The sequence below is a fragment of the Ambystoma mexicanum genome, chromosome 7q (assembly GCF_040938575.1).
Source record: "Ambystoma mexicanum isolate Mex_15411 chromosome 7q, UKY_AmexF1_1, whole genome shotgun sequence".
Classification (NCBI taxonomy): domain Eukaryota; kingdom Metazoa; phylum Chordata; class Amphibia; order Caudata; family Ambystomatidae; genus Ambystoma; species Ambystoma mexicanum.
The window spans coordinates 470,426,099-470,439,388 of NC_090941.1; the positions used below are offsets into that span (position 1 = coordinate 470,426,099).

At 45.4% G+C, this 13,290-nt stretch overlaps 1 protein-coding gene across 1 annotated transcript in view; it reads right to left on the reverse strand.

Annotated features, from left to right (window-relative positions):
- The window catches only part of SUGT1 (SGT1 homolog, MIS12 kinetochore complex assembly cochaperone), a 672,275-nt gene that overhangs the window by 39,488 nt on the left and 619,497 nt on the right, over positions 1–13,290 (reverse strand). Inside the window, exon 6 of the mRNA XM_069639709.1 lies at positions 5,526–5,613. Within this exon, the coding sequence (XP_069495810.1) occupies positions 5,526–5,613 (88 nt within the window). The remainder of the gene's footprint in view (positions 1–5,525; positions 5,614–13,290) is intronic.

A 13,290-nucleotide genomic window follows, 5' to 3' on the forward strand; every position in this document is an offset into this window, starting at 1 on the left:
CCTCATGACATTGCAAAATAGGTACACCCTGGACCTTCTGACAGCCATGGAAGGTCGGGTGTGCCAAAAGATAGGGAGCATGTGTTGTACATACGTGCCTCCCAAAGATTTGGACAATGGCACCTTGTCTCAAGCAATTGGCGCTTTACACAATCTTCGAGTGGCTATGGAAGAGAAGGCTGGGATTCAAGATGAAACATGGATAGGATCAGTGTTTTCTTGGGTTCCCTCCTGGATGAGTAACTGAAGACGTGGATGTCCCTTTTTTGTTCTGTTTATTATTTTTTGTTCCCGTCAGGTGCTTCAAAGATGCTATTTTGCTAGGATACCTAGAACAGCTGTCATGATGCCAGTTATTCTGTCTGCGGGTAGGGCCACTTCCATTTTAAATCATATGGGCACATAGACTGAGTCCGGGATGAATCTAGGGTTAATGGAGCGCCTCAGGTACTGTTTTGTGTCCTGCACAAGATCATGATAACTATGTAGAGTGTTGGTAAATAGTGGAAGAAATGGTGGGTGTTTTTTTTTTTGCCTTGCACGCCAGTGAAATATGCCTGGAGTGGAAAGAGCATGCATGATGTCTGTAGGGTTTGGGTGCCCAGACAGGATTTTATTAGGGAGCAAGAAGCTAATTTATTATCTAATGAATTAACTAAAGAGGGTAGTGTTGGGATACACGTTCAATGTCCCAACGTGGGAAAGAGGTTTACGTTGTGCACGTTGTATTATATCAATGGCGTGGCTGGGTTAGATGCGATTTTGCAATTTAGTATGAGTTTGGTGTAGTTGGAGGAATTGGGTGGGATAAGTGTTACTTTGTGTTTAGTTCTAGATAGAATTTAGATTTGCATCATGCAGTAACAAGTCATGTGGGGACAATGTTATTGTGCAATGTACAACGTGTAGTGCCGAGAGGTGGGAAGCCTCGATTGAAGACAGGTTTTGGGATATGATAAAAGAAGGGGTTTGTTGCAAGTAATATGGAAATATTGCAGATGTCTCGTAGCTGCAGTTTGTGTAGTTCTCAGTCTCTTTGGTTTATGGTAATGAACTTTGCTTGGGCTGTAGAGCTGCGTGACCGGGTCAAGATCAGGTGAATGAAGTGGGCTGCATTTGGGCATATGTTGATAAATAACATCAAATGATCACTTGAAATGAGGACGAAATGAAGTGACATTAGGTTGTGGGTTTACGAATAGATTGGTTTGTGGATACAGGCAATAATCTTCCTGTGAGCACGCAGTCTTGTTGTTAAGTCTGGCCAAATGGTGGGTCGAATTTGGGATAGTTAATAAAACCCACCAACGGGGTGCTGAAAGGCAGAGTTTTCCGGTGTTTCATGGGTTTCGTTTGGGCTCTCAGGAAGATGAGTAGAATGTGTGCTCAAGGCTGTATGATCTGAGATGGTAGTTGAAAATAAGGTGACGTGAAGGAATGTAAAAGGAATAAATATGAGGCGGCAGGGCATCTGGGACGATACAATGTTTATTACTTGATCATAGGAATGATCGCTTCCCCCCTCTTGTTTTGAAGCATTCTGACAAAAGCCTTGCACATCACGTGCAGGGTTAAAGTTTCCCTGATAAATGGGACAAGTTAACTGTTCTCAGTTAATAAACTGATTATATCTCAGGATGACAGATCCCGTGGCATGGGAATGGTGCTTCGTAACATGTATCCAATGGGATTAGAGAATGCAATGGATAATTAGCTTTGATGTATAGGGTCAGCCAATGGGAATCGTGGGATGACATAACTACAATGTGCAATTATGTAAATAATGTAATTCTGTGTATAAAAGCTGCAAGTGCTTTAAGCCCGGTGAAGATCAATTCATTTTCAGCTTCACGGAGCTGAGTGGACCTTTCTGTCCGTCTTGCATGCAATTAAACTCGCTTTTCTAAAAAAACTCCTTTGGAGCGTTTTTTTCATATTTGATTTTGGTGTTACCCGTATACTACTACAACCTTTAGAAAAAGGAGTGATAGAAACAAACCCTTATGAAGAGAAAGAGGGCGAGGGCACGGGTAAGAAGCAAAGGCAGTGTGATAGCAAACCGCTTCCTGACTTTCAAAGTGAACAGACTTTCAAAGTAAACTATGTGATATTTCTACATATTAAAGGGCGAATACAAAAATACTGTATTTGTTTTGTTGATTTTCTGCTGCCTTCAATATGCAGAAATATGACACTTCAATGACCCCAGAGCCCCCAACCCCCCCGACAAACCGATCCCCCAACCTGCCCCCACCTCCTCCCTTGCTGGAGGTTTTCCTGAAAATCGGGAGGTTTAACCACCAGAACCCCCCTTTCCTCCACCACCATCTCCAAATCCCAGACAAAGCCTCCCTTCCTCTACCCATAATCACCACTGACAAACTAACAAAGGCAAATTAACACAGCAACAGAAACACTCCCATTTACAAACTCCCCATCTGCACTGTTCCCCACCCTAAAAATTGTTTCACACGCACAACCACACAGGCACATAAATATGCAGACAGACGCACAAAAATGAACCCACAGACACTTACCTGAGCACCAGCGACTTCACTCTTCCGGCTCAGTCATTCCCATCAGACCCTGCGTGCACTCGTGTGCATCTCAGGGGCTGACCTTTCTAAATCGAACGATCGCTCAGAGCTGTCTTTCTAAATCGGTCATTTCTGAAATCAATTTGAAATAATCGATTTGTTCATTTAACCGAACTGGGCACTAGAACCCTGTATTAAGAAGCAGTGCGTCAAACACTATCCTTCTGGCTTGGATTGCAAATAGCGGAGTAAGGCTACATTCCGGTAAAAAGAACTTGTGGCAAAGAAGCGACTGGGCACTATATCCCTGCGACTGAGAAATTCAAAGTCATGGCTGGGTGCTAAATCCCAGAAACTCTAAACAAAGAAGCAGCTGGGATAGATATACCACCATAGGTGAGCCAGAATTATTGTATTGCTTATCCAACCCTGGCACAATTTAGAGAAAAATCAGTAAGGGCACTTTTAGTTTGATTGTATGAATGTCATGATTCCTGCCCCTCATGTCCCCAGCCCTCCAAGATGTCAGGCTGGAGCCAGGCATTGATCACCTACATGGCCCTCAAGGGCCTCTCCATCCCTCCAAAGACCCACTTGGAGTCAGACTTGGCGCTTGTGGCACCAGACTCACTCACTCCCATAGGATAACATTGGGGATTAGACTTGTAGTGCATTGATGGGGACAAGATGGATGCCCCCACATATTTCGGTTCCCAGAACTGCATGTGCGGTATAGTCTTTTGGGTGTGGTTCAGCCCAGAGACACCTGGGATATCCAGAGACTATTTAAGCCACACCCAGGCTGAGAAACATGCTTTGCATTTTCTGCACCTGCAGCGTGACACTCACCGGGTTCGGATCGGTCTCCAGTAGGCCTGCATCTTTCTTCTGCGCTCAGCTCCTGCAAGAACAAGAACACTGTTAGGAACAGCCTTACCTTGCGGCGCTTCTGCCTATCATTCATCGCTCCTTCTATTCTGCGGGCCTCTTCGGCTGTGTCATTCCCATCCCGGCACCTAAGGAAAAGGGAAAAGAACAGAAAAAAGGCATTAGTAAGCATTCTGCAAATCTTCTCTTATTTTTAAATACTGTACGAGCTTCAAACGCTTACCTGGATCCCAGCCGGTCTGGGGGAACTCTGTCTCCGTAACTTCTCATCCATCTGCAAGAGGGAAAAGACACTCCAGGTTAGCGTGGAAACATCTAGAGGCGCCGCATACCGCGCTTACCCACCGCATTTGTTCTTCATAACCGGCATCCACGCTGAAAACGTTGCGGCACCTAAAAGATACAGAAAAAGAACTCAGTCCAATGCAAATACGAAAGGGGTGCATTACGCTCTCACTCACCTTCAGCGCTACTCATCTCAGCAGCATGCTGCCATCCCCGGACGCCGGCCATCATCTAAGGAAGGGAATAGTTTCTTACCTGTAACTCCATTTCTCCAGCATTGGTATCTTTCATGGATTCACATGCTTAGAACATTCCCCGTCGACAGACTGGAGGGTTCCCAGTCTGTCGACAGGGAATATTCTAAGCATGTGAATCCATGAAAAATACAATGCTGGAGAAGGAAAGGAGCGCAGTTCGAGAACTGTTCAAAAGACTCATTATACTTACCTGTCGGACTCTTGCCAGTGAAGTAACTAGGCAGGAACGAGCCTGCATCAATCAACGCGCCCCCGCGCTGAAATCAGGACCGAGAGCACACTATCCAAGAAAACAAGGTAAGCTGTGGCTCAAAGGGGAAGACGGGGTTCAAGCACACAGAGACAATAGTGAGTTAAACTACCAATCCTGTGTTTCAGGCCCAGTCTCCAGTCGAATAGCCTCCAGGGAAGGGTTCGAGGTCGTAAGAGGTCAGAACAGGCTGAGTGACGTCCCCGTGGATACCAGGTGAGCGTTACAATGAATCAATAAAATTAAATGTACCTACATCTCATAATAACGATGTAATGTCCATCAGCCACACTAGTTGAAATTAATTTCTATTAGACTACTACATTAGTGTTTCATGAATATGGGCCTACTGCATATAGTAAGAACTTTACAGAGGATCTAAAGGAGGAGTAGGACTTGATGTAATGAAGATTACCAGTAATCTGGGCTGTCTTCACTTCACCTTCCTATTGCCATGTAAAACAAACATTAGTATTGGCACCATTTCAAGTATGAAAAAGGTAAACACATTTTGCAGCTTATATATGTATTATTTTTTTAATTTGTTTTCTGTTCAATTTGAAACCTTTACAAAAACAAAAAGATCACAAAAACCTCTCATATTTGGCAATTTTCGCAATTCCCAACACCATAGCGGTCACAAAACCATTTGCAGGCATACCCTGGATTGACCATGTTCAGTTCGCTCAACCTAATTTGTTTAATAGTGCAACACAAAACCTGAGAATATTTCAGCCTTGTGTAACTCTTACACCACATCACAGAGATGGCTTCACAAAAAATACCACACTCTAATATCAACTAACTTATAATAATTAAGGCACACATTAAGTGCTACTTAAACAAATTAAGGGTAGAAAATCGTCAAAGCCATGTTGAAAATACTTTTGCTTGCTTGCTGACAGATAAGGAGTGTGTCCGATCGAGGAAGATACAAATCAGTGGTAGGTATTAGTTTTGGGTTTAAAACATAGTTCAGTGTAAGTGTACCTTCACTGTTTTTTTTTACTGTAAGGATGGTTCTCACATTAAAAAGCTCTTCTGGGTGAAAAGGGGGATGTATGATTGTAAATATTCTTGCAATGGATCCCTCTCCGCTGTGCTACATGGCTTGATGTGTCCCTTGTCAGCAGGAGCTGGGAACACTTGCCGTGCTCAGCCAACAAAATATTCAACGTTAAACAAAGCCAATACAACTTTTGATGTATTTAACATCTTGGAAAGAACGGAGTAAGGAGCTAAACAACAGTATGTCTGTATGGGATAAGGGCTTCATAAAAACAAATAGAAAGGATTAATTTAACATACCTGGAGTAAAATGCTTCAAAGTAGTCTCTCCATGCCCCTCCAGTTTCTCCCATCTTATCGCTTCAGTCTTCTTCATCTTTATCTCAATCTGGGGGAATCATGCATATATGAAAGGTGTGAATACATTTTATTTTTTATAAACCTTTTATTGTTTTCATCAATTAACAACAAACACTGACAGTGGTCCAGCGAATCAGCGACCCCTCCCTTATTCTCATAGTTGAACATAATTTGTTCCCAGTTGTCAACATACACTGACCGTGCTTATCGTGGTTTTGCATCCCAATATTTCAGTATTAACAATCATACCACTTCCCCCAGTGGACACACACCCTCTGTTATACATTCAGTGTATATCAAACCCCTCCTCAACCAATGATTGTATACATTCAAGGTAGCTCTTCCTCAGATAAAGCTCACTCTCTCGGGCCTGCAAAATGAGATATTGCTTTTAAGGGCCCCAGATGTCTTTCTGCCTTGCACAGGGGTGAACTAATCTTCCATACTCCATTTCCAGTTCGGTACAATAAAGGATATCCTCTTTCCATTGCATCAGTTTGGGTCTTCCTGCTTGACCCCACAGCATTGTCACCCTACGTTTAGCCAAAAGCAGCAATAACCCAACAAGCTTCCGTACCCGCCCAGCAATCTGCTTAGTGTATCCCAGTAGCGCCACTCTCGGGTCAAGCTCTACCGCTTCTCCTGTAATAGTTCTCACTGTTACAAAGACCTCATCCCAAAACTGAAATATTGAGGGGCAGCTACATGCAAAAAATCTGCCGGTGTTATGGCGCAACGAGCGCACTCATCTGGAGTGTCAGGAAACAATTTATGTAGTTTTGCAAGGGTATAATAGAATTGATGAAGACATTTAAAGTGAATCAGCTTAAATTTACTATGAAGGGCAATTTTCTTAGTTTGTGCACAATATTTCCGCACATCTTCAGATACCACACCACTCAGAGAGACCTCCCAAATCTGTCAAGGTGATTCTGTCCAACCTATGTTAATGTGTTAATGTCCTGCGATTTACTATAGAGATGGGACACAATTTTACTGGTATCCACCCTCTCTATCACTTCATGTAATGTAACAGCTATTTCTGGTTCCCTGAGAAAAGTAGAAAATATATTCTTCAGGGAGTCCCTGAGTCGAAAGTATAGGAATAAATCTAAAGTTGTAATGACCCCTCTACTCTGCAGCCTTTCCACTGTTAGGAAATGCCCATCTGGAAAAAGGTCGAAAAAGCATACAATACCCAGCCGTGCCATGTAGGTTACATATCCAAGCTCACTTGTCAGTGGTACTCCGGGTATATGAGCGACCGGCAATTTATGAGAGTACAAAACCTCGTCTTGCCCTTCTTTATCAATGCAAGCCCACGATCTACAAGGTAGCTCCACCATATTCATCACCCTGGATGACCTTCCAGGGGCCATTAATATTATTGCCCTTAACAAAGCTGGTGCTTCAAGCGCCCTTGCCATTTCCACGTCTTTCTGTCCCTCTCCCAAGCCAGTACACTAGGAATCCTGCCTGAGCCGCCTCGTAATACACCTCAAAATCCGCAAGCGCCAAGCCCCCCTTGTTATGTCATGGTATGTTATTGATATTTGTCAAGTGCACGTACACCCAAGGGTATCATGACGCTAAAGAAAGGGAGTGGAGGTGGAAAGCAGAAAAGAAACAGGACACTATTTAAAGAGCAATCGATTTAAACATAATTTGCTGGGCAACAGGAAGCCAATGCAGCTGACGCAGCAATGGAGTCATGTGGGCACCAAATGGAGAGTGGAGAATGGATCTGGCCGCAGCATTCTGCAGGAGCTGTAGGCGTCCTGTCAGATGGGCGTGTTGCGCAAGGTAGAGCGAGTTGCAATAATCCAGCACACTCAACACCAAGGCCACAACCACAGGTGTCTGGTTTACAGCCGGGATGAAAGGAAGAACCTTTCAGAGGATCACAAATTTAAAATGACCGGATTTGCATAACGCACTGACTTGTTCATCCATGGTCAGTGTGGCCGAGATCTGCACACCAAGATTACGTACGGAGGATACCGGTAAAGGAAGAGGACCGAGGGATGGAGGCCAAAACTCTGCAGTCCAGAAGGATTGTGGGCTGTAAGTGCCCACAACAAGAACCTCAGTTTTGCTTCCGTTAAGTTTCAGCCAATTCTGTGACATCCATATACCTAGTTCCTCAATGCAGTGTCTGAGGCGAGATGCAGTTTCAGCTTTAGTTAGGCCACGATGGACCAGAATCTGGGTATCGTCCGCATAAGAGTAGAAGCGGAACCCATGTGCAGCAATGAGGAGCAGAAGATATCTTATATAGATATTAAATAGAATAGGGGATAATGCTGATCCCTGAGGAACGCCACAGGATAGGTGAACCGGGACAGAACGAAAAGGAGGAAGAGATACTGATTGCGAGCGATCCGCAAGGAACGCAATAAACCATTTCAGCACTTGGCCAGCAATCCCAGCTTCACAGAGCCGGAAGATAAGAAGAGCATGATTGACGGTGTCGAAGGCAGCCAAGAAATCTAATAACAGGACTGCCCCGACACAGCCCTGATCAACCATACACATCAGGTCGTCCATAACAGAGTTCAGGACCAACTCAGTGCCTCTGCCAGGCCGAAAACCCAATTGAAAATGATCAAGAAAATGCAAGGATTCCAGAAATGCCGAAAGAAGGAGACACTAGCGCCTCTAAAACCTTCATTAAGAATGGAAGAAGGGAAATCGGGCGGTAGTTGGCCAATACCTCAGGATCGAGTGAGGGCTTTTTCAACAAAGGGATAACTAAAGCATGCTTGAGGGGGCCTGGTATAAATCCTGTAGTGAAAGATATATTAACAGCAGACGTGATGAAGTTAATTATATCTGCCAACGATCCCTGCAGAAGAGCCAGGGGTATGGCATCATCAGGGGAAGCAGACTTTAGTTTTACAATAGCAGAAAGAACATCAGAATTAGAGAAATGGGGAAAAGTGGACCAGGACCCTGTCGTAGGAGGAGGTATGACAGGGGCTTGAACCTTCGTGATCGACTGGGAATCCGTTTTTTTTATGTTGTCACAGATAATTGCAATACTTTCCACGAAGAAAGTAGAAATATAGTCACATAGCTCCTGAGAAGGGGGGACTGCATTCTGTCCAGCCTTAGGGGTGGACAGGGATTGGACAAGGTCGAATAGGGCTTGATGATAGCCTTCTCTATCGACTGACCAAAGTAGCCTCGTTTTGAATTTACGACACGCATATTCCGATAGAGCAGCTTGAATTCAGGAGAGTAACTTTGGCGCCATTTCCTTTCGGCTTGCCAACAGCGAAGTTTGCTTTCTCTTAGGCCCTGGGAGAACCAGGGTTCAGGTGGACGGTTCCACTGTTTACCTAGTTTAACCGGAGTCAGAGTATTGGCAGTGGTTAAAAAAGCTGCTTCCAGTGTGGACAGGGTGCACGTTCCCACGCTGCTGCACTGAGTTTGTAGTGAGCTAATTAACTAAGGTTTGACGACCACATTCCAGCTGCGTATGGAAATAGCAGTTTTCTTAGACACAGTGGGAGAGCTTTTTGGAGAAATGGAAAAAGGGACCATTAAGCGGTCTGTCCATATTACAGGAACGGGAGTGGCTATATTAGTAGGTAGAGCAGGGGAGAAAATAAGATCTAATATATTTACGCCATTGTGAGTAGAGGTCATAACACCTTGAGAGAGACCTAGGTCGGCCATAAGTGCTAGGAACTTGGTGATGGGTTTAGCCGATACCTGATTCATGGGTAGATTAAAGTCCCCCATAGTGATTAGGTCAGGGTACTGCAATAGCAATTCCAGCACAGATGCAGGGAATTCAGTATATAACATGTTATCTATCCCAGGAGGACGGTATACCAGTAAGACTGAGTGTGTAGGTTGAGGTAATGCAGATACGAATAAAGATGCATTCATTTTTAATGAGTGCTTAGGGACTGTTGGGCAGTATCATGTGCAGTTCCCTTAGGGAGCACTACAGAAGATTAGAACTACAGGTGAGAGCAATAAATCCCCTTTGGTATCAGTCTGTACCACAAAGAATTAGTTGGTAGCTGTGAGCAGTCAGACTTATCCCAAAAAGGAGATGAGCAGTATTCAGGGTTTACACAATAGGTCTATAGTACCTATGGTACAAGGAAACACTGACCATAAAAGTAGATATATATTTATTCTATACACTTCTAGTAAAACACATTTATCACAGTTATCAAGCAAGTTAAAATAAATCAACGGAAAATATACACACTCCCTAATTGTAGACCAAGTGAACCAGAGTGAAAACTGAGCAAAACGGCACAGTAAAAACCACACACAAGGGATACTCTAGCAATTTCTTACAAGGGAGGGAAAGCACAAGTTATACAGAAATAGTTTCTTACACACCCTAGCAACACTTCCCATAAGTATGTGAACCAGTTTAAGCAAGGCAATGCATCAGTATAGAATGTACTTAAATGAAAACTGAGCAAAATGGCATTTCACAAGGTTTAGAAAAGGGAAGGAAAAGGGGGTTATAAGAAGTAGGTGCATCAACACAGTTCTAGTTGAGAAGCAATCTAAAGAAGGCAGTTCTAAAAGGTAGCCAGAGTCAAAAAGGCCTGTGCCAGAGTCAGCGGTACAGGGCAAGTGCCCAGGAGCAAAATGTTCTTGTAGCTGCAGTCAAGTCTTTGGTTAACGATTTTGAAAAGGTGGATGCAGAAGATGAAAGGCAATGTTAACAGAGAGGGGCGGCCAACCGAACAGGTAGGTAAAGGATTTAAAACACCTTTAGCTCTACCGCGAAGAAAGGGCGGCCTGGCGGAACAATGACCCTTTTAAAATGAAGAAGTGGCTCCTGCGGTGGCGGTTGTCCCTGGTATTTCCTGCAGTTCGGGGGATCCAGCAGAGGAAGAGAGGCTCTCGTCGTGGAGGAAGGTTCGAGTTACTGCACTACTCAGGGATGAAACCAGCCACGGTGCTGCCCAACGAATAAAAGGTACGCTTCTTTAAACTGCGGTCCGGGTGGACTAGTGCCTGGCTATCTGGCCTCCGAGTACAGGGTACTGGCGATTCGACCAAGGCAGGTCCAGGAAGGCGATTGGCAAACTGGTTGGCCCCCACCAGCTCGAGGGAAGAAGGCTCTTGCAGGTAAAGATCTTCTCTCGTCGTGTGGAGAAAAGTGGTGAGGCGCTGCAGCAGGGCTTCACCGGTGGTTCAGTCGTTGCAGATGTCTTTGGCTTCTCTCCTCTTCGGCTTCTTTGTTCCGGTGGCAACGTCTTGCTCTTCCGGTCCTCAGGACCCCGATTTTATGCAAAAGGTGCCCCATTCATACAGCCTAGCTGTCACTCACACAGTGGAGTGGTCATCTTGGCGGGAGACCCTCCAGCCTATCAGGATAGAGTGCGACATGGGTTGCGGAGTCAACCCTGTCCAGGGGTCCTACTCCACCTCCCACACAACGGACCCACCCCAGACTCGGTGGCGCTGAAAGGAGGGCTTCTTGGCAGAAGCCCGCCAAAAGTACGAACAAAGAATCCCCGACCTCAGTGAGGAGTTTGGAGAAACACACGAGAAAGAATGTACATTAAAGTTCTGGCAAATAAAACCTAGCGGGGTAAAGTTAATATAAAAATAAACCGGCGGTATGTTAGAGGCTGTCAGAAAAAGTGGTAGCCTCGAACAATGGGAAAATCCCATAGGGAAATATTCGCGGTCAAATATTTACGGTAGTAACCACTGCCACCAGGCAGAAACTTTTGAGAGAGGGACTGTACGGTACCCTCTCGAAAATGAACATAAGGGAAAAACAATTAACCCTTCCCAGTATCTCCATAGTAAGATTGGTTGTACTGGTTTAGTTCACAAAAATTGACTAGTAAAGTCAATGGGGACTTTACATGCCCTGGCAGACAGTAGTCAGTCCCAGGGTATGGAGTCATTGTTTGGGGGTCGCTACAACACCCCTGTGTCACTGCACGGAGGGTGCTGTGTAACACATGTAAATAAAGATGGTTCCTATGGGGTTGAGAAAATCCCCCCATAGACATTAAACACAAAAATAGCCTAGAACACACAGAGCAAAAATGCCTAAGAGTGGAAAAAGAGTCTCACTCTTAGCAGGAGAAAAGAAACAAACCATTAAAATCCAGCAAAGTTGCTGGGGGACTCTATAGGTAAGGCAAATTAGCCATATGAGAATTCTCCCTAACAGGGACTGAGCTAGAGATTTTATAATTAGTTTTGTAGATAAGAGCTACCCCCACCCCAGGGTAGGGGGCTACACGGTGCACATGCATTATGGCATACTTTTTGAGGAGGGCTTGAACAATGGCTGGGCCAGATGTCTCTGAGCCATGTTTCAGTGATAAAGAAAAGATATAGCCCCTCCTGAATAAGAAGGTCATAGCAGTCCATCGCTGTCATGGGCGCTACTCCCGAGGGGCTAGGACTGGCCCAGCGCCCTCGGAAGCAGACCCGTCTTCCACTACTCCGGACCCAGCAGACCCATACAGGGGCCCTTTGGACCGTGTCCTGGCGCCTTTGGCGCCAGGCTCATGAAGGGTTTCAGTCGGCGCCGGGCTCATATTGATAAACAGTGTAATAATGCTTGGGTGGACTTACCTGAGGCAGACCATGCTGCATATTTACCCAGAACAAACCAGTCTGGTTGAAGTCCCCAGCCATCAGGGCTGGGAGGAACTATTCCCTCCATTCAGGAACTCTTTTCTTACCTGGGTGGAACCGGTGGAAGAACACACACTGGAAGCAATTCTCTGCTATTTAAACCACGCCCGATGGAAAACACGTGCTTCGCGTTATTCTGCAGCAGCAGCAGGACGCTCACCGAGTCGGCTCCTGCATTCCAGGTACAGAGTCATCTTCAGCTTCCGCGCAGCAACCTGTGTATGAAGAAAGACACAGAACAATACTTACCAGATCCCGGAATCCAGTCACCGGCAAAACCTGCAAAGAATAAACATAAGGTTAGAAAAGTGCAACTCGCTCGCAGCCGCGCCCGCTTACCTGATCCATCCGTGATTGCAATGGAGCTAACCGCGGCCTTCTCTTCGGCAGCTTCTCTGCACCTGAAAGGCAAAGGACATAATTAAAAAGGGGTTCGGGTGAAGGCAGTCGCATTCATCTTAACTTACCAGTTTTTGCACGCGCAGTAGCGGCCGCATCAACCTCAGCATCCCGGCACCTGAAAAACAGGAAAAAGACATTATTTGAGGTGCCATTAAAAGCAGCCACCGATCATTATACTTACGTGCATCGGCACGTGCAGTGGCAACGGATATAAAGCCTGCAGCATCCCGGCACCTGAAAACTAGAAAAAGGACATTATTAGAGGTGCCATTAAAAGCGGCCAACGAACATTATACTTACGTGCATCGGCACGTGCAGCGGCAACGGAAAACTACGCCCACAGCATCCCGAGGCCTGAAACAAAGGAAAAGGGACATTATTGAGGTGCCCATCTTTTAAAGCCTAAAGACTACAGTATACTTACAGGCATCCGCTAGTGCAGTAACGGCGGCATCGCTCTTCGGCATCCCAGCACCAGTGCCACAACTAAGGCCGCAAAAGACTTGAGCCTCAACACTGAACTCATCCAGTGACGTAACTGGAATCCACGCACCCCTGCACCAGACGCAGGATGGAGAGCTCAGCATTTATACGCCTAAGGTGAGAGCTCGCCGAGACAAGTAGAAAGCTAGGCTGTGGGAGAAACTGGCGATTGGTG